The 26,205-nt window shown below is 34.0% G+C and overlaps 1 protein-coding gene and 1 pseudogene across 1 annotated transcript; both read left to right on the forward strand.

The window, feature by feature from the left end:
- The first annotated feature begins 16,294 nt into the window (after positions 1 to 16,294).
- LOC132548536 (soma ferritin-like) lies at positions 16,295 to 18,587 on the forward strand (annotated as a pseudogene).
- A 2,513-nt stretch (positions 18,588 to 21,100) lies between these two features.
- LOC132548493 (soma ferritin-like) lies at positions 21,101 to 22,719 on the forward strand. Its single transcript, XM_060212356.1, has 4 exons — positions 21,101 to 21,304; positions 21,512 to 21,658; positions 21,849 to 21,974; positions 22,303 to 22,719. The coding sequence occupies exons 1-4, from the start codon at positions 21,200 to 21,202 to the stop codon at positions 22,438 to 22,440; spliced, it is 516 nt and encodes a 171-aa protein (XP_060068339.1). The 5' UTR covers positions 21,101 to 21,199; the 3' UTR covers positions 22,441 to 22,719.
- Positions 22,720 to 26,205: the final 3,486 nt, after the last annotated feature.

Genomic DNA, 26,205 nt, shown 5'->3' on the forward strand with positions numbered 1-26,205 from the left:
AATAGGAAAAATAACCAGCCAGTCAGATTGAGCTCGATTAGTTCAATCATCTCTAAAGCCCCGTCTTTCCAGTATAATGTCATACTACAGAACCTAATATGTCTTCTACGGAATAAGATGTAAAAAGATTATACATGTAGAAACATGACTTAATTGATATTATCTAATACATTTTTTCTGTGTTGTTGTGACGCTAACTATCTATTCAATTTGTGTCATAAACTGCCTATTGTACTTGCAACGTAAACTGTCCATTCCTCTTGTAACGTAAACTGCCTATTATACTTGCGACGCTAACTGCCTATTGTACTTGCGACGTAAACTGTCTATTCCTCTTGTGACGTAAACTGCCTATTCAATTTTACGTAAACTGCTCATACCACTTTCGTTATGTACCGCCATTTCCACCCGTTATGTGGACTGTTGTGCACTGACTGCCTATTCCATTTTTGTCGTGGACTACTTTGTGTTCAACTTTGTTGTGGACTGCCTTTTCCAACGGTGTTGTGGACTGTCAATTCCAATTATGTCGCAGATTGCCAAATCCACTATGTTGTTGACTGAGTATTCCACATATGTTGTGGATTGTTTATCCCACCTCTGTCGCTGACTGCCTATTCCACTTTTGTCGTGGACTACTTTCTACATTTATGTTGCGGATTGTCTCTTCCATGGTGTTGTGGATTGCCTTTTCCACCTGTGTTTTAAACTGCCTATTCCACTAGTATCACTGACGGTTCATTCCACTTGCACCCTGGACTGTAGTATTGGTGATCACTTTATCGAAAAATTCAACAGAATTTAAATAAAAAAAACTACGATGTTTTACTTCTCTTCCCGGGTCGTTACTTGAAAAGCATGCTCATTTTGACAATAATTCGTGAGAAGTGATATTATCTATTATCATTATTGATCAGAGAAGTTGATTTTGTGAAATAATAATGCCGAGACATGTAAATTAACCATATACAACAATATTAACGACACTAGATATCCTATTTGACTGGCAAAGGAAAATAAAATTGCAAATATTGTCAAAATCATAAATATTGGTTTGTACTGAGTATGCAAGCGACAGAAACTAATGGGAATCAATAGCAAACGGTCGATAATGATAGAAAACATATTGTGTCGACAGAACTAGCCAACAACAAGACACGTGTTCCCATGGACACCAGACAGTAACTAATGGTGATAATTTCCGGAAGTAGAACCTAGCGGTGCATGGAGACCATGATAACGAGGACGCCACTCCATATTTCCAAAAGATGAAAAACAGCACTGTTGAATATATATTATTGATGACTGTAGACTAGTTTTGTCTTGAGTACAGGACAATAAAAATATAAACATTTATCTTTACGGTACACCGCACGAGTTAATTTTAACTAAATCAAATATTTTGACATGTATCACGTAATGGCGAAACGAACCAGACCCGATAGCTGTGTGTGAGTTCAAGAAAGCCTATTCCATTGGTAGCACTGATTCATGCATAAGATATATTTCCATTTTTTAGCGAGGTATAAAAACCCAAAGATATTAATTTCTCTCTAGGGTCCCTGTAAGTTTTCAGAGTAGATGTAGCAGAGTACTTCTATTTCTAGTAAGAGATTACAATATACGGATATTTATCATTGCTGTAATATAGTCTTCCTCGGTGTACTGTGCATTTCTTCTGAAACAACAGCTATTTATATTATACATCAGCTCCCCCGAGAGAAACAAAAGTAACTGGAATTCTTTCATGTTAACAAGGAAATATCAGATCAGCAATAAAAAATATATTCTATTAATCTCTTGGCAGAAGTAAACATACTTGTATGTGTTCACCAGTCTTCTACAGCACAACTGAAGTGATTGTTTATAATTGGATATATTGAAGAGACATAGGAAAACGAACTTTATAGCGTTGTTTACACGTGTATCATAGTCCAGTCTTTGATAAGTATTCTTTCATGGGATATTTCTTTTGTAAAAACAAAGTAGTTTTATCGGAGTTACAGAAATCAAAAGTTATTTCGCAATTCTAGGAATGTTTATAAAAATCCTGTTGTTCGATCGGAATCCTACAAATGTTTTGTCTATATCCCATAAATCCCAGACAAGGGATCCTCATTGTCCTGAGACTGAAGTCTCAGACGTCTTAAAGTTTTTTAATGTTACAATGTTTTAGGAATGTTTATTCAATATAACTCAACAATAGTCCGTACATATATATTACATTTCTGGTGTGTAATGATGTGTTAGAATTTTTATAATGTTGTCTTAGAAATCTTATAATGTTGTCTTAGAATTCTTATAATGTATTGTTAGAATTCATATAATGTTGTGTTAAAATTCTTATAATGTTGTCTTAAAATTCTTATAATGTTGTCTTAGAATTCTTATAATGTTGTGTTAAAATTCTTATAATGTTGTCTTAGAATTCTTATAATGTTGTGTTATAATTCTTATAATGTTGTCTTAGAATTCTTATAATGTTGTGTTATAATTCTTATAATTTTGTTTTGAAAGAATTCATATAATGTTGTGTTAAAATTCTTATAATGTTGTCAATTTTGCATTGCAATTTCTTATAATGTTGTGTTAAAATTTTGCATTGCAATAATGTTGTCCTACCAATTTTCTGGTGAATTGGAATTCAATTTTATAATGTTGTGTTATAATTCTTGCAATAATGTTGTATTGTGCAATGGTGAATTGGCAATTCTTCAATTATTGAAATACCAATTTTGCATTGAATCCTACCAATTTCAATGGTGAATTATTAAAATTGCAATTCCTGGAGTCCTACCAATTTTGCATTGCAATTTTTCAATGGTGAATTGGAATCCTACCAATTTTGCATTGCAATTCCTCAATGATGAATTGGAATCCTACCAATTTTGCATTGCAATTTTTCAATGATGAATTGGAATCCTACCAATTTCGTATATGAGTTATTGGAATGGTGAATCGGAATCCTCATAATGTTGTATTTGAAATCTAGAAATGGTCTATTAGAATTCAGTGAACGTTGTTTTGGTATTCTATCCTTTAAATCCCTGAGTTGGAAAATAGATATTCATCACCAAGTTTCATCGAAAGTCGTGAATCTATTATCTGTTGTATATATGTTGCACAATCACATATCTTTTGTTCCTCCTTAGTCCAAACTTCTTTTCGATTCACACGAGACATCAGTTTAATAGATCATCTCAATGTTTATAATTATTGATCAAGACTTTCCCAGACGTTCAAATTCCGCGTTACCTATGCGTTTGTTTCGCCAGATTGCTGACGTTGGCATTGAGATTTGTCATTCTGGGTTGTGTGAAAGCTTCTACACTGTAACGCCATCTATCATGGAACACTTAGAAGTATGCATCATTTATCATTCTGTCTCTGTCCTAATCAATCACGATTTCAATTTTAAAAACTTTATTTCTTTAAGATTCTTTAAAAATTTCCATATTGCTGCTACAAATTCTAACAAAGTATGGCTTCCTTAGCACAAGCCAGTTTTTACTAGTTAAAGTCTCAGTTCTCTCTGACGGATCAAACGTTACCTTTTGGTTTGACTATACATCAAGATACATTTCGCCGTAAACATCATGTTAATTGTCCTCCAAAAACAATTATTGTGTTTTAATCTGTAATGGTTCATTACCACGGGACACGGCTATCAACCTCGGTTTTTTTCCGTTTTTTATATTCGTTTATGAGTTAAATAAGATTAACCTTTAACATTGAAAAAACTTTTTACTGGAGGCACTAATGGGAAACACAGAAAATGATATTTCGTTTGAAAAAAAAAGATATATTTTTTGTATGTTTGAAATGCAATTTTCATCACACAAAAGTGAATTTGTTTTTTATAAAGTAGCTTCATTTACAGAGTAAATATTGAATGAAAGTTTAAAATGTTTGTGAATGAAAATATACTTTCTACCTTGTAAAAATATTTAAGGTATTTTTATTCAAATTCATAGCATATATATATGTCATTTCACAAAAATGAACCTATATAAATCAACAATCTGTATAAAGTATAAGTATAGTGCTGTAGATATATGGAATATGCTCTTGTCTATTTGTTCATTTATTTTGCATTTTTGTTAGATAGCAGATTTTGTTTTTGTTTTCTGAGAACATTTGCGATTGTTGAAAATGGTTATTTTCCAGTAATATATTTTCAAAAGAAATGTTGTTTTATTTTCATTTATATTGTAAATGAGATGTCGCATTATTAAATATTGTATGTTGGGATATTTTAATTTTTTTCATACACTGAATTTGACCTGCTTCGTTTAACGGTTAAAATTCAAACAGCCTCGTCATATACACTTAACTCTTAAAACATAGATCATGTACATTTAACAATAGATCAAATAGTAACCTATTATAAAATGTGGTAAATCCACTAGTACTGGGCATGTTGTCTGATCTGGTGTTTTTAAGATTTAGACTGAGATTTTGAGATAGAATTACAAATGAAAGTTGAAAACGTGTTTGATGAAATGCACCTACCTGCCAAAAATATATGACATCGAAATATTGTTACCAGTAAAATGCAGGAGTCATCAAAATGCATACACGTGACATTTAAACATATATTTCATTAAAGTGCAAGAACCTTACAAAGGGTTTTTTGTTTGTTCCTTGCTTTCCAATATGACACTACTAGTCCAAAAAACTGAAGGTAAGTCATGAACCCATTGCCTTCTTCGTTTCCAGAGGTATTAAAGGTATATCAATATTAGACAAGTGTGTCTACTTTATCTTTCTCCATGTATATATATATATAAGTAGATATAGTAAACAAACTACTGCATGTAGAAATCAATTAAATCTTAATTTTTTCCTCTAAGAACAAACCAAATGTATTTAATGATAATAGAAACAGTAGAAAAAATAGCAATCCAAAGTTGGAAAGAATTTAATAGTTCATCAGGTTTTATTCATATTTCTGTATTCAAAAGAAAGGACTATAAAAAGAATTTCATATCAAATTAGTCACACGGGCGAGGTGTGTTTAGATATCAGACGAAATCAAAATAAATTTCTCCTGTTAGACTTGAAGAGTAGTTGTAAAATCAGTACTGACATTTAGTGGTGGATCTTCACTTCTACGAAACAGCTCAGGACCTGCAGATGTATGTCTGCTAGAGAATTCTACCAAATTAAAATGTCATAACTTCGACCCAAATCACCCGAGCATTGAGACAGCATGACCTTCATTTGCTACAATTTCGCGATGACGGAGGGAACGAGGGACCACTAAAACCAGATAAAGCATACTTCGAAATACTTTATCAAAATGAAAGAAATCCAGTTTTCACGAAAAATATGTTTTGCGAAGAGATGAAAATGCAATGCTTATGTCAAGATTCAATGCAGATTCAAAGTTAGCGTAACAGATGGTGTTTATGTGTAACTGGAGAAAACCATTAGGAGGAATCCTTACTTAAAAGGTCAACCGTAATGTCAGCATTTACTATTTATAGTCTTTGAATATTTTGCAGCTTGATTAGATTTTTTAGTCTTACATTGTCAAAGCGTTCATGTTCGTAGTAAGGATGCTTGATCTCCATCGGAAACCTTGTTGAGGTATGGATAACCTAAACTGGAGGATTTTACGATTCAATATGTTGTGGTATCAATGAAAAGGATAGCGATAAAGAAATGCCTGTATTCAACATTGTATACGTACCTGAAATTCATAGAACATTTTGTATTGGGAAGGAATGCATCACGATGGACCGACCGCCCTCCCCGCCCTACCAATACCCCCTGGAAGTAACACTGAGGAAAACATTTTGTTTGGGGATTGCTCCATCACAAAACCTAATCTAGAGTAGGACATACATCCGGGCACTGAGGGAAACATCTTGTTTGGGGATTGTTCTGTCACAGGCCCCATACTAGTGTATGGTATATATCAAGGTATTGATAGAAACATGTTGTTTGGGGATGTTCTGTCACAGGCCCCATACTAGTGTAGGGTATACATCAAGGTATTGATAGAAACATGTTGTTTGGGGATGTTCTGTCACAGGCCCCATACTAGTGTAGGATATACATCAATGTATTGATAGAAACATGTTGTTTGGGGATGTTCTGTCACAGGCCCCATACTAGAGTAGGGTATACATCAAGGTATTGATAGAAACATGTTGTTTGGGGATGTTCTGTCACAGGCCCCATACTAGAGTAGGGTATACATCAAAAAACAACAACTGAGGAAGCTTACTCACTAGCAATTCCATTCTTTATTTACAATTTTGTTGAACTATTAGTTATCCCAGTAATATCCTTGCCCTTAAGTCTGAAAATTCAAACAAGGCATTTAAAAAGAGTTCCATATTTACATGTTCCTGTACCATGTATATCTACCTGGTAAGATTCAATGTATGCATGGAACTAATACAGAAGAACAATAGAATCCACGGTTTTGAACCTAGTTGATATATATATTTATATGTTTTTGTTTTACTGCACTGCTTTTAATGCTGTTTTCCCGGGTTAAATTATCAGTGTTTAAAGCGAGGAGCACCACCTTTTTCATATATGTCAGCAGGATTTTTTTTATATATAATATTTATAAAAATATCGTTTTTCAAATTATGACTGTTTTTCTTTTGGATAAAAATTAAGATGGAAAATGTAATTTTTCACGAAACTTTTATGACAGATAAAATTATTTTAAAAATTAGGATTCTAAATAAAACATCTTCGTGTTAAGAACCATTTCCTTATCGTGATATTTTGTATAGAGGACACATTATCTTGTTTGTACTTGGTTTGTACTTTCTTACCTTAGCATTTGTCAAATTTCATGAGGATGTATTCTTCTTCATAAAAATCACATTATAGATGTTTTATCAGCTGTAATAAAACAATTAAATCTAGTTAACACGTTGCATTGTGTCAGTTTTTGTTAGGTGTTACTGAAGCATTTCATCGCTGAGAGACGCAGTAGTATAACTCTGCAAACAATGCAAAAAAAGAGGACGGTAAGAAATATGCTTCAGGACCATTCAACTGGATACCATAAAACATTCATAAGATTATCATTGTAAATATAGAATTAACAAATGTAGATCAACACAATACCAGGACGAAATCTGTATTTCTGTTCCATGTCAGTAAACTTGAACATTGTCAGGTAATACAATTTTAACGTTTCATAACAAACGAAGCGAATGAAAACAAGAATATTTTGGTGACATAATAATACCGACATATGGTATGTTTGAAACCAAAATACCAATAATAATATATTAATGTACATATTCTACGCGATTTCTGTACAACTCCAATTCGTAAATCTGTGTTAGATTTGGATACAGAGTTACAGAATTGCTAGGAAAAACCTCGAGCTGATTATTTTCACGACTGCTATTTTAAACGGAAGTATCAAATTTTGGCGAATAAACAAACTCAATATTATTGTGTTAACCACTCCTATTGAACATGTGTTTTGTGCTGAAGGATCCTGTGTGAAATAATATATTTTTACCCCTACATCTGACTCGGATGTAAGTAATTGACATTGGTGACTTATGTGAATAGCTGTCTTCAGAAAAAGGCCAACACGAGAGTTTGAAACTTATATTTTGCTTCTCGGATGTTGGTCTTGGCCAAATAAGATGGAGATTTGTACATGAAACTTTAAGAATTTTTTTATGAACTTTAATGTAACGATGAAACTTATATTAGCATGCGCGTCCTACGGGTAAAGGGAGATAACTATTATCGTCCCTTTGACGCTTAAGGGTAAAGGGAGATAACTTTGACACAGACTATAAAACATTCTCTTTTTCTGGAAAAGAATATGATCTCCGAAAGCCAAACTATTTTTGTTAACCAAATGACATGGTGAAATATACCACTCCTTGTAAAGTATACATACACACAGGAATTACTTGAATAACTTGGTTACTAAAAATGCCTCATGAACTGGTTTTGGTATCCCACTTCTGTCGCCCACCTAGTCTTCGATATGACAAGACCTTCTACCAACCCACCCTTTTGTAATCAAATGAACGTTTCTTGGTTGTATTAGTCTTATTATTTCATGATACACCTGTGAAAGAAAGGATGGAATTTCAACGGAAGTTTTGAAATTTTGATGTCAACCATATTTACTCAAATAAATTGGTTGCTCCCTGTAGCGAAGCGGACGAAGTCCTAGTAGAGAGTATGAGTTATAACTGAGGAGTAATTTGTCCTTTTGAGAGAATGTATTTAGAACATATCGAGAAATACCCGCAAAGGTACAAGTTACTTATCTAGAAAACGGTGAAAAAATGGGTATGTGACTGATAAGGTGAGCTTTTTTTTTCTTTCCCTCGTGTGTTTTGTTTGAGAAGTATGCAGTAAATCAGTTATGGCATGATATCTCGTGACGCTTGACTGATTACACTCTCACTATCTATCAGGTCTAATCATCCCGATACTCCCGGTGTTACGCCCACTATCCCTCTCTTCACTCCTGAAACATTCCATGGCTAAACTGATGATTATATATGCAAAACATCGCATTCTTCCAGCTTTGTATTTATGCAACATTGAACAACGTGGTGACGTTTATTCGTAATGGTATTAGTTTGCCTTTGACATAATTGTGATGTTGTTTTTTTCTACTCAAAAGAGAAAAATGGTCCTGCTGCAATACCTCAAGTCAATGTGAAATTATTTCAGCTTTTAAAGCATCGAAATGAAATTAACGTACATATTATAAACTATTTACGTTGACGATAAATGAATAAAAGTACACCGATATTGTTCTCTGTTTAATCTGATATGCCATTAACATGTTTTACTTGTATTGTATCAAGTTCAAACTTCTTGTTTGCATTTTAAAGATATCTATCATTTCTATTTTTGTTTTTGTTTTTGTTGGTTTTTTCCCTCCTTTGTAATGCAGTTTACATACCACATACCATACATATCATTAGTATCTTTAGCTCGGTGTTAACTGATAGTTCTATGCTGATATATCTATCATAAGCAGTAGTAGCCATAGGCTTATTCCACAGTTCATAACAGATGTTGTTCTGATTTTAAAGAAAGGACATGCGTATTTCAAAAAGTCCCTTCGTTGGCTGTTATTCCTGTAGCGTGAAAGTAGATATTTTCATGCACTGTCAAATTTTTTTGGATTAGAAGCACACGATTTTATATTGGAAACAATAAAAATAAAGCAGTTTTAATTAAATCATCGATATGTAAAGTATCTAATTCAGTTTTATTTTTCTCAGTTTGAAATGCAGTAGAAACTCTTTTTCCACATTATGATATGGTTTCAGATTTATCAGCAGGAAGGTAGATAACTCCGGCATACCAATTTGAATCCGACGGTACTGGCCACATACTCCCAAACACTGGCAGTTTATGACGATTTCTCTTCAAGTTCCCTTCTGGAAAGATGAAACCAAATTCAAATACGATTGCTTTATTTCTTTTAATTAGTGAACATGAGATAACAGGATAATTTAGTTTGTGTCTTTAAGTGTGATACAGATGTATGTTTGGAGTTGTCACTTTGGAATATTTGGTTGTGTTTATGCCATTAGAGAAGGTAGTGGTTATATAAATAATGATATAGAGTGTATACAGATATGTTACTATATATATCGCAGTATTCTAGCGAGAGTTACCTAACCATTGAACAGACTTATGAATCATCTGTCCTTACTGACTCGTGTAGATCAACACAGCAGCATGACGAAATACCATTGATGTCAGCAATCAGAACAAAGTTAGGTAACTCTGGTTTTACTTTTCATTACATAAACATCTATTTTGAATACGTAAACAACACCGACTGTTCACCTCTAAGGATACCTTAATGTCTTTCCATTCAAAGTTATCTATTTTCATTCTATCCACTAAATTTAGAAATCTACATTTTGTATCTTAATCCTTAACTAAGGATTGCATATATGATAGTAGATTGTTGAAAATATCTGTTTATTACGAATTATGACAGATCCTGTTGTCAAACATCGGAGACATTTAAAATTTATACGTCTGTTTGTGGTGAAAAAACCACATACGTCAGCTCGTCACCTCCTTCTGATTAATTACCATTTGTCCCATGAAGGTGACAGGGAAGTCCTCAAAACATCACACTTAAATCTTCTACTGGTTGTGTTATAAAAAACTTAATTTCCAATCCATGTGTAAACACAATTTTTATGTGGATTGTCAAACTTTCTGTTTTGTATTAGTGTTAGTGACGGTAAAACGATAGCGGTAGGGTCACGGAGGACAAACATATCAACGATCAACTTCCACATTTTAATATTGTTTTCGTTCTGTTACGATGTCCTTGAACATAGTGGTTTTATGATTCTTCCCCTTTTAACAAATATATTTTACATACATTTTATAGATATTTTCTCGCTCACTTTGGATTTGATTTAGCTCCAAAAGCTTGTCTTTGTACCAGATCTAGACCCAATAAGATATGACCGGATTGTTCTAGAGCCTTTGTTTGTATCAATAACAAATTTGTATGATTTTGACTTGATTACTTGAACGAAAAAAATAATATATGAATCTACAGCAGAAATCAAACTCATGTATTTTGTTAACGATGACAATAGTCTAGACCAATAGCATGCATGATTCCACACAGAGAGATGAAAAATGTTAAACTTTTGTTATAAATATTCAAACCTTATCATACAAACAGCAAAATACATAACACAAAGTTTTGTCTTTAAGTAAAAATGATGCAAGACATAATTACTATATATAGATTCGATACTATCGATGGTCAAAATATAGAACAAAGGGAGATAAGCCACGACATCATAATGTACCCGCGCACTGTGAATACCACAATGGTTGATAATTTATCTCTCGACCCTCAACAGTCTCTAGATCAATGTTGCTTAATGACTCACTCTCGTCGATTTTCTACGTTGTGTCCAAACATGTTGAATTGGTCAAATAACCATCGACAGGATTATATATATATGTGCGTGCGTGCGTGCGTGCGTGCGCGTGTGCGTGTGCGTGTGTGTGTGTGTGTGTGTGTGTGTGAGTAAACACGTGACAATTAATGTCATTCCATATACAATATCATACCAAACAAAGGAGCTGTTTCCGAGAAACACAAGGAATTAGAATTGAGAAAAAAAACGGTTAAATCACTACATGTTTATTTCTTATATAATTTTATGTCACCGATATGTTTTGTCGTTTCAGATAGTTAAAGATTTCCAGCAATCACATATACTACCAGCATGTGTAGATCCCTTTATAAGACTATATGAAGAATCTTTATATGGACATATCAGTAATCTTTGTCAGCCATTTTATGAAGAGGTATTTTAAGCCAGTCTCAACATTTCAGACAAGAAATTCGCATGACAATATCGCTACATCAAGACCTGAAATTACGGTCGATCACGAAGAAATTCTAGCCCTCCGTACAACTATAACTAACACAATACAAAAATAACCCCTTATATGTTAAAGTACACTTATTAACATCTACACTGTAGTTGGAAAACAATCCTTAGAGTCTATTCTGAATGCCGACGAATTTCTGGGAATGTCTTCTACAGTATCTCCATAGATAAATTTCAATGACGCAATCCTCAAATCATGACGCTGCAGATATTTTAAATCTATTGCGTCTATCCATAATATAAACGAGTTTCATATTTAAGTGTAGTCAGTACAATATCCGGTTACATATAGTTGTACAAAGGTGATCCGGTCTGTATGGGTTCAGAAATCTAAAATAAGATTACTTTATTATATCAAGGACTTAGCTGCATTTACATCAAGTGTTCGTGGTGACGTTACGGGGCTTAGTGTCCATTTATCATCGGATTCTGTGTGTATCGGTCCTGTTTTATAACTGTAGGCTTTCCGAGGGCTTTCCTATGGATTTTAACACTAAATAGACACCTAGTAGGATTACCTAACACGGACGAGTGTCCTTTCGCTATGAACATTCAATGAAAAAATGTTGTATATACTAGGATTATAGTCTATTAACTTGATCTCTTTCCATTTGTGAAACAAGCTGTATCAAACTAAAGTTATGATGTTTTCCGGGTTGGAAAGGTCTTACTTTAGGAGTATCCGGAGAAACTCGCAATTGTCCTGATAAATCTGTCGTCCTGTCCTATCTGAGTACAGTGTCATTCTGCTGATAACCTACAAAATAAAGTACAAGGTTGGATGTAGCAAAATAAACAGATTTATGTCTGTCTATATAGGTACAAAGTCATATACTGTTACCTACTGGATATCAGTGTATGTTGGGATGGCAGTGTTTTTTTACAACTGATTACCTTTGCCTACACCTGTCCGTAAAGGTACATGATCACAAAGGTACAATCATGTAAGGTTAGTATATCATTACAATAATGCAACCAAGAATAGCTTTTCTTGAATTGTGTTAAAATATATATTTCCCGCAAAATAGGTTTGAGCGGGGCATATCTGATATACAGTTCTTCAGAAGTTGAAATATAAAATACAAAAACTTCATTTATTTTACATCAGTTGTGAAACAGGTTATTTCAACTAATACAAATCACTCTTGTTGGCCCGGATGTAAGAGATGGTAGAAATGGATGTCCAGACCAACTTAGGATCTATTCCAAATGAATGAAATAAAGGATCGTTTTCATGGCAAATTTCAGACATTTTCTGCTTTTATTTTCTATACCTTTTCCGTCTTTTCGAAACACAGACTTATCTTGTGAGTAGGTATTGTATGTTACGTCATTTGTTTGTGATGTAACGTCAACAGAAACGACGGATTCTTCCTACGCAAACTTATGATGTAACAATTAATAATCTCACAAGAGCAGATAACTCTGCATATTACAAAAGACATATTTATCTAAATAAATCACAAAATAACTCTAATGAAAATGTATAAACATTCTAAAACACATTTTGTTATCAACACACACGCACACATCTTTATTATCTGTAAGCCTCCCCCATAACTATAACTGATATACTCTCCTCATTACATTGTATATAAAGCCAGACATCAGATGTCAAGACAGATATTCAATACAATCCTGGCTGATGTAACACGTAAATCATTTCAATTTTATTCATTCCCAAAAGGACTAATACTCGTTTTAGTAAACGAAAGGTGTGCGGGAAGGTTATTAAGGTATTGTACAGAAGCCAGTGAATAGTATCGATCAAAACCAGATAGCTGAATTAAACAACATCAACTATTTTGTCACTTTAGGACTCGCCAGTAGTGACAAGTGCCTTAATTATTGGGACCAAGCCGCTTATTGAGAAATACATAAAAAGAGAATGTGAGGATGCTATATATGTCTTGTCATTAAATAAATTCATCAATTAATACTAAAAGCGTTAGAGTACATGTATCCAGGTAACCAAACACCTTTAAAACAAGGTAAATATTGGTCTTGTTTCGACACAAATGCTTCACCATTTTGAGGAAGTACTTGTTGATAAGATGATGTCTGGGTCCATGTGAAAATAAGTTAATGGACAAGAATCAGACAAGGTAATCAGAACACATTTACTTGTCATTTATAATGTTAACGTGAATGAAATCACTACTTCCAGGATATATAACAGACATCACGTGCCCTGTCCACACCTGTCCTACAATAGAACTACATAAAGGATATTATATACATGATGTCTGACAAGTATTCCAGTATAAATTTATCAAATATTACTCATAGTTACTGGAGTTTCCATCCCATATGATGACCAGAAGCTACACCCATGAGAATGTCACTTGAAGGTCATCTGGCTCCTGAGCATGATTAATATACTTTATCTTGCATATATTAAGGATTTCATGTTTTATATCCTTTGTTATTCTTGTTGTCTTTGTGTTCTATTGTTTTTTGGGTTTTTTTTCTCTCTTTCGGTTTAATTTTTATCTTTATTTTACAAATGGAAACATATTCTGTATGATATAAATATGTTCCTGTGTTAGGCCCCACATCTTACTGTATGATCTATAAATAAATATATTTTCTATTCAACATGGTCACGTTTACTTAAACGAATCCGCATGTGACGTGAAGTAAATCTTGTAGAATATACAAAGGTTCTGGTCCAGTGGTTTTCTTTAGACGACCCAACTAACCCGAGAATAAATACTGTTAGTATCTATACAGTGTTAAATCAACATAGAAAACGTGATGTTGACTGTAATGTAAGGTCACACCAAATGAAGCATGTCTCTCTAAAATATCTGTAGAAACCAACAATGAAACCAAGTGTCACCCAGCTGTTTACACCGTTTATTAAACTTAGTAATCTCTGTAAGTCTTCACGACTATCATTATTTTTAATTGTTGTTGTACGAATATTGCCTTTTGAGTACCAATGTCCTTAACCTGACCTCATTTCACTATAGTGTATTTTATAAGACTTGTCAGCTGTATCTGATATCATGGATGAACTACTTACTTGCTGGATTTTTCGAGAAGGTTTACGACAGACGATTGTATCGTGATAGAAAACATTCACGCGGTCACATTTCAGTTTGTTTTCGTAAGAGTTCACGGTTATCGCTATGATGCTATTCACAATGTGTTTTCTACTCTAGATTTGTTGACACTTTCAAAGTAATTTCTGTTAAGTTTACTTGTATATGTCTGCACAAATGTTCATTTCAGAAAATGGACGTAATTTTGTTCAAGACGTTTCAAAAACATATGGATGAGGCTATGTGTTGTATAAAATACTATCAATTTTTGTGATGCTAGACCATTGCAGTATTTCGGCCTTTTGCTACCTCTATGCAGGACATAGTTAATGATAAAATTACAACTTAACCAATACAGTAGAATGGAAGTACCGGCTTCGGAAATCATAGATTATTTTTAAAAAATAGAAGAAAGATAAATAAATCAGAAGAAATCAATCACATTTTGGAAAGAGGACAATAGCCCTCCCTAAAGTACTCAGTAGTAGTATTATTGGTGGACAGGAATATAAATGTCAAGTTTTCTTTTATGTTAATTGATACCATAACGAGGCACACAGTAAAGAGTTGTATGTGTAGGTTAGCTGTCGACAGTACATGTATTGATTTCGATTCAAAAAGTATAAAATATTCATCAAAATGGCGCTAGGTAGCAATAAATGGAAAAATCGATAGTGCCTGTCTACTACATAGGTATACCGTCCTAACTACATTATTTGGTCCCCATATATGTATGTTAGCACGCGGGGAAGTTTCTGGTAGTGACATCCCGTAGAGGAAGCAGAAACATTCTAATGTTAGAACGCATTATACATTCATACTGAGCGTTTGTATCTGTTCTTTATATATATTATTCAAATCATCATCTCTATAACAAACTGGTATATTTGTCTCATCAAAGTTTCCATAAGTCTCGGTATAGATATTTCCAATCATACGTATCGAATCCTTGTTGTTACACTTTGCCGGTATTATACAATTGGTATGTTTAGAAAAAAACTGATACATAACAAAACATTGTTTATCATACCACACAGCTCTGTTGTCAACAATATAATTCCCATTACATGCATTCATTTATTAACACAATTGTTTTAACTCCTAGAAGGTCTGTAATTGGCTGGAGGTTTCCAGTATCTCAATCTTGGCATTATAATGGCATGCCATCATGTGTGACATCATAAAGATTTCAAAATTTCAATTTCGTTTACATAAATGTTAGAGATATAAAGTTTTAATGTGATAATCAGATTATTGCATTTGTTACTATATCCCATAATATTTATGAAACTCTTCACGACTCTTTCATTTGACCTTGCCCTAATATAGGTAAAATTTTGAAACACTTTTGGAAATTCATTTACACAGATCCCTAAATATCTTTAGAATCTATTTTGCTTCCATCCTATTCACATTTGGTTATGCTTTGCTGACTTATTGCTAATTGTTGCCAGACATTTTTTTTTTGTGACGAAAAAAAAAATCTAAAGTTCATGTAAGTTATTTAAGTGCCAGTGTTAATCAATAACGTTATTCCATGTCTGTGATTTAACTGTATATCAGAAACATGTCTGTCATATATGAATTTCAAAATGGAAGTCGAAAGAAATATAAATTGAATATAAAAATAAAAATTACTGATTAAGATCCTCACATCCCATTGGTATCAGCATTAATCTCTGATATAGTAGATGACATAACAAATTTGTACTGCTTACTTAGTAAACAAAACATTTATATTGATTAAACTAAAACTATATATAGATTGCACTGTGGTCGTTTTTGAAGTCACGTGGTACTTGTTTACTCTCCTGTGCAGGATCATGTGAGCAGAGATATCTACAGTGGTCTACGTATATAAGGGCAGCCAGCCTCGGCACAATACACTTCGATATTTTGTCTCGCTGCGTCAGTGAACGTACAGACAAACATATTGCTTTCCTGCAATCATACACTGTAACATCTTTGCAAAATTAGAACATACAACACCAAAATGGCCGAAAGTCAACCTCGCCAGAACTTCAATACTGAAACCGAGGCTGGAATCAACCGCCAGATTAATCTGGAATTGTACGCCAGCTATTGCTACCATTCTATGGTAAGATTTCGTCATCAGATCGATACGTAATCAATAATTGCATGCAGTAATGCCTTATCTAAACATAAAGAACGTGAAATCAATAACATGAAATAAAAAATAAATATAATTTTGTTATCTTTAATTCTAAAACTATTAAATAACCTCTTTATTGTTTGCAGTCATATTACTTCGATCGTGACGACGTCGCTCTCCCAGGATTCGCAAAGTACTTCAAAGAGAAGTCGGATGAGGAACGTGAACACGGCGAGAAGTTCATGAAGTACCAGAACAAGAGAGGGGGCAGTATTGTCCTTCAGGATATCAAGGTCAGAATATATCTGTCTCTCTAAAAGGGGACAGGGATGCCCTTCAAGGTCAGCACATACCTGTCTTTCTAAAAAAGGGACAAGATTGTCCTTCAGGATACTAAGGTCAGCACATACCTGTCTACCTAAGAGAGGGACAGGGTTGTCCTTCAGGATACTAAGGTCAGCACATACCTTTCTATCTAAGAGAGGGACAGGGTTGTCCTTCATGATACTAAGGTCAGCACATACCTTTCTATCTAAGAGAGGGACAGGGTTGTCTTCAGGATACTAAGGTCAGCACATACCTGTCTACCTAAGAGAGGGACAGGGTTGTCCTTCAGGATACTAAGGTCAGCACATACCTTTCTATCTAAGAGAGGGACAGGGTTGTCTTCAGGATACTAAGGTCAGCACATACCTGTCTACCTAAGAGAGGGACAGGGTTGTCCTTCAGGATACTAAGGTCAGCACATACCTGTCTACCTAATAGACGGGTATGGATTGTCCTTCAGAAAGTCAATGTCAGCACATACCTTTCTCTCTAAGAAAGGGAAAAGATTGTCCTTCATATCAATGTCAGCACATACCTGTCTATCTAGGAGAGGGATAAGGTTGTCCTTAAGGATGTCAAGGTCAGCATATATGTGTCTCTGTAAAAGAGGGAGAGGGTTGACCTCCAGGATATCAAGGTTTACGCATTCCTGCCTTTCTATGAATTACTTTAGCGGCGTCAAAAAGTTAGGTTATGATAAAGAAAGAGGTATGTTTTGTTGATATTGTAAAGTCGGTCAAGGGCATGGCAGACTGACTGATATCCGTCAATCATCTTTCAACGTTGTAAATAATATGATGCAATTAAGAACTGGTGTACGATGCGGTCTATCTGCCACTATGATAACAGATGTGAATGCACAATAATGACACAAATCTAATTATAGAAACCCGACCGAGATGAATGGGGAACTGGACTGGATGCAATGCAGGCGGCCTTGACCTTGGAGAAGAATGTGAACCAGGCTCTTCTTGACCTTCACGCCGTTGGAGATAAACATGGTGACAAACAGGTGATTAGTCAACAGTTATATAACTACGTTCATTTCATATTTGCCTTAAGCTAACACACTTTGATTGTATATATACTACTTTTCATCGTCATTTAAGATAATATTTGAGAATACCTTTATCTAAAAGAAAATTATAGAATAGTACTCCCGTTTTAGTAAGTAACCGACTTCAGCCAGATGCATTTGATTCTGTATTCTTAACGATGATTTTGTTTTAATGTGTTAAATTTACTGTTCACATAATAGGAAAAGTCATTTGGTTTAAAATTGATATGGAGAGAACTATTTTATTAATTTTCTAATAGATCATATTCTATGTATTCTACCACTTAGTTCATGGACTTCCTGGAGAGTGAGTACCTGGAAGAACAGGTGGAAGACATCAAGAAGCTCTCTGACCACATCACTAACCTGAAGCGTGTTGGAACTGGCCTCGGGGAGTATATGTTCGACAAGAAATCCCTTGAATAAAAACCGGCATCCAAAGCAACCTGAACACGCAATGTGTTCCCAAGAACTCTTACCCACACATGTCGACATAAGGATTAACAATTAACAATAGATGGAAAGGAATTACAAACGAAAAAATGGAAACAAATTGTTCAAAAATATGTATTTAACTACAGGATAAAAAATAATAATCTTAAGAAAACAAGAAATAAAAAATGCAAGAAATGTGTTTTTGTTAATGGTTATTAATCAATTCGTGTGTGACACAGCAACGTTTCCCACTTGCTCCCCATACAAGACATTAATACAAATGAGGAAAAACAGTCAACTCAACAGATTATCTCTTCTTTAGTACTATATAACAATTTATCGTTACTATTCGGGAACGTTTTCTAAAAGCTTTTTGTTTTATTCCTTTGCTGAAAAGCTATATGGGACATACTTATGGGAACCTGATTGAAGAACATTTATCGCATTGTCTGTAGACATTTCCTTGTTAAGTCACTTGAACCAAAGGCTCAAGGTGACCTGTAGCCATAGCTTTTTGTCCAAAGTCATACATCGTTTATTATTCACATTTTTAACTTCTTCTCAAGAACCACTTGGGTCGATTTCAACCAAACTTGGTTGCTATCTTTAATACATGAAGGCGCAGCAAAACTCCAAAATATGTGGTCCAAATCCCCCTAGGGACGATGGGGCATAATTAAAACAGTAAAAAATGATACTTTAAAAAATCTTTTCTACTTGGAAACATAACTGAAAAATGTATTTACTATGGATGTCTTGTCAAAGAGTAGCCTTAGCAAAATTGCGAAATTCGGGTTCCCTGAATTGACCGTTTAGCCATCAGGGATGGGGCTGTTTTGGGGCGGAGCATAAATACTGAAACAGACTTAAAATTCCGATTGGTTTGAGAACCGTATTAGGTTTTAAGGTCAAGGGGACCGTCGTCCATTAACTTTTCATACTTTTAGCTTCTACTCAAGAGCAGTTTAGCTCCGGGGACGGGGACAATTTTAGACAAATTCAAAATACCATAAATCAACAATTGCCAGAAAACCGTCATTTTACAGGCATATGCATTTGATTATTTTGGACATCAATCTATAAAATTTAATGCAAGGCCATAACATCATTACAATTACTAATGTATGACATGGCAATGGTAATTTTACAAGAACATAATATAACATACCATAGGAGTATCGACACAAACCCCGTCGATGTTAGATATACCAAAATGAAAATACCGATATTAACAAAAGAAAGATTGACATGAAAAAATAACAAGGAGAATAAGGAGAAAAACATGCGTCTTCTGTTTCATCGACGACGTCCGCCATGTAGCCATTTTATTTAAGTAATGACGTTTCAAATTGAGAAAAAGGTGAATGATAACGGAATCACCCGGTACACTAACTATAATGAAACACGACCAACATCTTATCGCTTGCACAAGAAAATGTTATATTTCCCTAAGAAATCATTATGACGACCGTAAATGAAGGTTTCATTAGTCTGCATATACGAAAATAATTATATTTGGAACAAAACCTTGACTATCAAATCAGCTACGACATGTAAACATCATATGTTTGAGTTGCTGGAATATTATTATCCAGAAATGGAAAAGTCAATGTAAAATACGTCCAGTTAAGACCCAAGTGTTAGTCATTAGTTAGTAAGTTATCTGTGATTTGTTTATCAGATACAGTAACTGTTGTTGCCATCTCGTGAACCCTTCACATAATTGAATTTTTACTATTGACTTTACATGTATCTTGTTTCAGTAAGAATAAGTGCTGAAATCTGACGAGTCTTAAAAACAAATACTTCTTTTTATACAAAGAATAAAAGAATCGCCTTGTAATACTTTTAAAATTCTGTAGTATTCCAATCGTATTCTTTAAAGATAGAAATGAAGCCTAGCTATTGATCATTTGTATAAATATGATCAGGCCTGTAGCATAACTGAAGAGTTATATAAGGATGAAACAGCTGTATGATGTAGTTTCATTCATTATTTCACTTCGGCTATACTATATCTGATTCTACTATTGTATTCTATCGAGCTATTTACTTTTGTGTCTTTTGTACCACCCTTCAATGAGCCTGCACTTTTGTTATGGCATGCTTCAAAGTTTGCATAATATCGAAAATGAAATCCTTACAAACTGAAGATGGTGACCTTTGTATCCTGGACAGGAGAAGCAATGACCGATAAAATTTGCGTGATGTATGCCATTAAACTGAACGATGTATGAAGTTCTAGCAATGAAACGATCAACAATTTAATGTCTGTTCTGATGATAACTTTTCGAAGGTTAGATGACAGAAAGTAATTAAAGTAAAAATGATATGTTGCTGCAATTCTTTTACCGCTACAGGCGTTAGAATATGTCACTATATAATGACTTCGTTTAATACTTCTATGTTGTGACATGCTTAGTACTAGGCTGTCACACTTTCCATGTGATTTGTTTATCAGATACAGTAACTGTTGTTGAGAACCCTTCACATAATGTACTATTGTTTACATGTATTCAGTGTCATCATTCTTCACCTTACGGTGTAATTCACGGTATCTTCAAACGATAAACTATCTACTAGTTCTGACCCGACCCGTGGACACTCCAAAGTTTACAATCAACGTGACTGAGTGATAATCAAATGTCACGTGACATAACATTTAGACTATATAAGAATACGCATTCTAGAAACATACATACTTTGATATTTTGTCTCGCTGCGTCAGTGAACGTACAGACAAAAATATTGCTTTCCTACAGTTCTATATTGCAACATCTTTGTAATTTCTTATTTTCACAACATCAAAATGGCAACAAGTCAACCTCGCCAGAACTTCCATGCTGAAACTGAAGCTGGAATCAACCGCCAGATCAACATGGAGTTGTACGCTAGCTATGTCTATCAGTCCATGGTAAGTAGACAAAATATATCAGAACTTGTCTAATAACATTAACTAGAAATCAGCGAAAGGCGCTGTTACTTCTGTAACGACGCCTTCGATATCATGGCAATGTCGTTAGAATAGTGTATGGTTGATAAAATCATAATTAATGGCAAAGGTAGCCATCAATGCATTGCAATGTATATGTATTACAATATATCGGATTTACTTTCGCAGTACCTTCACTTCGATCGTGACGACGTAGCTCTGCCAGGATTCGCAAAGTACTTCAAGAAGGCTACGGATGAAGAGCGTGAACACGCCGAGAAGTTAATGAAGTACCAGAACAAGAGAGGGGGCAGAGTTGTCCTTCAGGATATCAAGGTCAGTACATGTTAGTTTATCCATTTCACACACACAAATGTATTTATATTAATCTTAGTCATTTAGTGGCAGACATGTACATGTACTTTGTTTATGATTATATAATAAACCGAAAGTTGTTTTTTCAATCAACATTCAATAACAGAAGTTTTTTAAATGTCAATAGTATAACTTTAGAAAATGTATTCAGAAACCCGAGAGAGATGAGTGGGGAACTGGATTGGACGCCATGCAGGTGGCTTTGACCTTAGAGAAGCAAGTGAACCAGTCACTCCTTGACCTTCACGATGTTGGAGATAAACATGGAGACAAGCAGGTACGAGGATGTGTGGGGTTCGGGGTGGTAACGCAGACAGGTGTCTTCTTTTGTATTCAGATAAGTTCAGTTGTCTTGCAATACATTTTATAAGTGATATTACGCTATCACCATTTTTTTATATTTCTGGCAAGCTACTTTCCAAGTTGCACACTAAACTTTTAAGAACAAGTTTCCCTTACTTGAATGTTACATCCTCTTCAAAGATTTTGTTAAACTATTTAAAATGCATATGTATTTACCTAGTCATCATTGTATATTTTACTTATACTGTAAATCATATACGAAAAAAGGCTGTTGCTTGAAACTGAAATTAATTGTTTTTCAGTTCATGGACTTCTTGGAGGGAGAGTATTTGGAGGAGCAGGTGAACGCCATCAAGGAAATCTCGGACCATATTACCAACCTCAAGCGTGTTGGTTCTGGCCTCGGAGAGTACATGTACGACAAAGAGTCCCTGGAATAAACCCCTGAAAGCTCACCAAACGAAAAAAAACATTGAACAACTTCACACGACAAGAACCAAGAAATTGTCTTAAATGAGATAGTAGAAGTGGAAAAAAAAATGAGAGAAAACCATTTTTAAAAGGCTTTAACTTCAAACTTCAAAAATGTAAGATTGCTGAGTTAACAAATGACTATCAACAACGTATTAACAATACATAACTACAAAAAGTCTACATCAAGAAGAAAAATACATAAAAGATCAGGGGAATAAAAATGAGAGATAAAATAAATAAAAAAATGCAAAAGATTAACATTTCGTTGTTTTATTTTAATTGACACAAAGTGACAATATACTTTCTCAAAGTCATAATATTTAACATTTCTTATACCTCCCAGCGTGTCAAAGGGTATGATATTTGCATTAGAAGATGGACGTATTGGTCTGAATATGCAATTGGGATGGAAATTTACTGATATCTCTAATAAAAGATTTCAGTCATAACAAGTCCTTGTTAGATACTACTCATTTAGAGATTATGTGTTGATGATGTAACTTAATAAAACACTTCACACCGGAAAGTTTACCAACGTGCCACAGCGATCACTAATTAATACCAGATATGTAAAATGTTTACAGCCAATAGATTCCTGTATTATAAGACATCTTATAAATGTAAATGGCTACCTCAACGGGGGTAGTTAATTAACAATAAAAAGACTGAACGACTACATGTAAACAATGAATTGTGACAGACAATGGTAGTCAGACAAATAAACGATAGAAACAGCAATGTCTGAATGTTAGAACTAAACCTGGTCAACAGTACAAAAGTTACAAAGAATTTCTTACGATAAAACTAAATAAAGCAGACAGTAGAAAGTTGTAGATGGTGTTAGAACTAAACCTGGTCAACAGTACAAAAGTTACAAAGAATTTCTTACGATGAAACTAAATAAAGCAGACAGTAGAGAGTTGTAGATGGTGTTAGAACTAAACCTGGTCAACAGTACAAAAGTTACAAAGAATTTCTTACGATGAAACTAAATAAAGCAGACAGTAGAAAGTTGTAGATGGTGTTAGAACTAAACCTGGTCAACAGTACAAAAGTTACAAAGAATTTCTTACGATGAAACTAAATGAAGCAGACAGTAGAGAGTTGTAGATGGTGTTAGAACTAAACCTGGTCAACAGTACAAAAGTTACAAAGAATTTCTTACGATGAAACTAAATGAAGCAGAGAGTAGAAAGTTGTAGATGGTGTTAGAACTAAACCTGGTCAACAGTACAAAAGTTACAAAGAATTTCTTACGATGAAACTAAATAAAGCAGACAGCAGAAAGTTGTAGATGGTGTTAGAACTAAACCTGGTCAACAGTACAAAAGTTGCAAAGAATTTCTTACGATGAAACTAAATAAAGCAGACAGTAGAAAGTTGTAGATGGTGTTAGAACTAAACCTGGTCAACAGTACAAAAGTTACAAAGAATTTCTCACGATGAAACTAAATGAAGCAGAGAGTAATGAGTTGTAGATGGTGTTAGAACTAAACCTGGTCAACAGTACAAAAGTTACAAAGAATTTCTTACGATGAAACTAAATAAAGCAGACAGTAGAAAGTTGTAGATGATGTTAGAACTAAACCTGGTCAACAGTACAAAAGTTACAAAGAATTTCTTACGATGAAACTAAATAAAGCAGACAGTAGAAAGTTGTAGATGATGTTAGAACTAAACCTGGTCAACAGTACAAAAGTTACAAAGAATTTCTTACGATGAAACTAAATAAAGCAGACAGTAGAAAGTTGTAGATGGTGTTAGAACTAAAGTAAAACAATGATTACTTGGTAAATAATGAGAAACAGCTAGCAATAAAAAAAAATTTACATGAAGGGAAAGTAGATAAATGATAAATGTGAATACTAGAAATATACCCTGGGAGGCTACACGATGTTCAATCTGTATACTAGTGTATATCATCTTTTACAAATGTTAGGAGGAAGTGTCTCATACCAGTTTGCTTGTTAACAGCTGATGCTGATGTGTCATCCTCTTGAAGACTTGGTCCATGATATTTTATTATAAAGGAAACCTAACACGTGCTACTTAATTCGTCATATGTTTGTTAGAGGAAGTTTGATATTGTAATGGAGTAAACAGCAGAAAATGTAAGTGTGATTGGTCTTTGTACATTTATGCTGCGTAGAAAGGCTGTAGAAATTTTAAAAAATCACATGGTGTTCTATTATAATTGTATATTATTGGACTGTACTGAAAGTGAAGTAGTGATACCAAACACTGTAAAAGTAGGATATTAAGTGGCGTGGACATGATTACATAGCTAGTGTAATCCCACTGACTCGGATATAGCTTTTCAATTTCCATACAAGTGGTACATTAAGTGACAGTGTTACACAGCTGTGCACAAGTGTTGCTAAACCGATAAAATTAACCGCAATACTTATTCTCAGAAGACTAAAATTTATTCATCGTATCCCATGCGACTATGCGAGTACTTGTGCTACCTAGAAACACGGAGAAAAAAAAATTTCCTTTGTATGTAGTTACATGGGTTAAACTTACTTAATTTACTACAAGACGGGTCATATATACTGTTATTTGTCAACTTGGGGTTTTAACCGTAGCTCGGAGAAACGCTGGTGACTGTCATGAATACCTTGTACCTACCACAGGGACTTGACACTAATTCCCAACCCATGGACCATAGATATATGTATTAAGTCACTATGACTCACGTATATATGGTCTGTGGGTTGGAAATTCGCGCCAAGTCCCTGTTGTACCTACCAAACATTGTATTTCATCAGACGTTTTACATAATAAATTCACTTCGCCTTAAGCTAGATAGATTAATCGTATATTACTCAATTACTTATCTAGAAAAGTCAGTTTTTTTAATTGACAATTAACGTATATTATCGTAATTAAGACTGAGTGTTTTTCGTTGATTGACTTAAGTCTGTTTTGATTGTCTGCTTTAATCCATCAATCCTTTATCAGATTTGTCGGGATTTCAAAAAGAACTTTCTATCAAAATTCATTCTGTATCTTCAATATTTTAAAAGGAAGAAATATATTTATATACTTGTTACAATGAATTACCCCATTGTATGACAAGATTATACCTGTTATTATCAATATCAGTTATAGTAGATTGTATGACAAGATAATACCTGTTATTGTCAATATCAGTTATAGTAGATTGTATGACAAGATAATACCTGTTATTGTCAATATCAGTTATAGTAGATTGTATGACAAGATAATACCTGTTATTGTCAATATCAGTTATAGTAGATTGTATGACAAGATTATACCTGTTATTGTCAATATCAGTTATAGTAGATTGTATGACTTTATTGATAACCTTCGTCGTCAGAAGAAAGGGATGCTGGAAAAAACCTTGGTTACATGGTTGATTACGTAATAACTGTATAAACAGATATTAAAACTCTTTCCAATGTCGTTCTGGTAGTTATAAAATTACGAGTCTGAAAAATAAATCTACACACATATAAGCCAAACTTATCAGATTCGAGATAAAACATTGATACGTTTAGTCGTATCAATATTCTCAGTTGAATCACATTCTCATTTATCTATTATACCGCGTAAGGTAAAATGTGTTAGATTTATTACTGTGTAAAATAACAAATACAACCTGGTAGTTTTACAAAGGGTTGAGTAGAGAGTAATGGTATCTCTCTGCGTTAAGAACAGTATTTTAAAATGCCGATTGAAGTTCCAACGACGTCACAGAGGTCTTT

This window comes from Ylistrum balloti, unplaced genomic scaffold (assembly GCF_031769215.1).
Source record: "Ylistrum balloti isolate Yb309-2 unplaced genomic scaffold, AGI_CSIRO_Ybal_v1 Utg370016, whole genome shotgun sequence".
NCBI lineage: Eukaryota > Metazoa > Mollusca > Bivalvia > Pectinida > Pectinidae > Ylistrum > Ylistrum balloti.

What these genes read in the sequence shown, in the direction of transcription:
- LOC132548493 (XM_060212356.1), top strand. Translation starts at nt 21,200, where the DNA reads ATGGCAACAAGTCAACCTCGCCAGAACTTCCATGCTGAAACTGAAGCT. An exon ending in TTGTCCTTCAGGATATCAAG is followed by an intron (nt 21,659 to 21,848) that starts GTCAGTACATGT and finishes AAATGTATTCAG; the next exon opens with AAACCCGAGAGAGATGAGTG. An exon ending in ATAAACATGGAGACAAGCAG is followed by an intron (nt 21,975 to 22,302) that starts GTACGAGGATGT and finishes ATTGTTTTTCAG; the next exon opens with TTCATGGACTTCTTGGAGGG.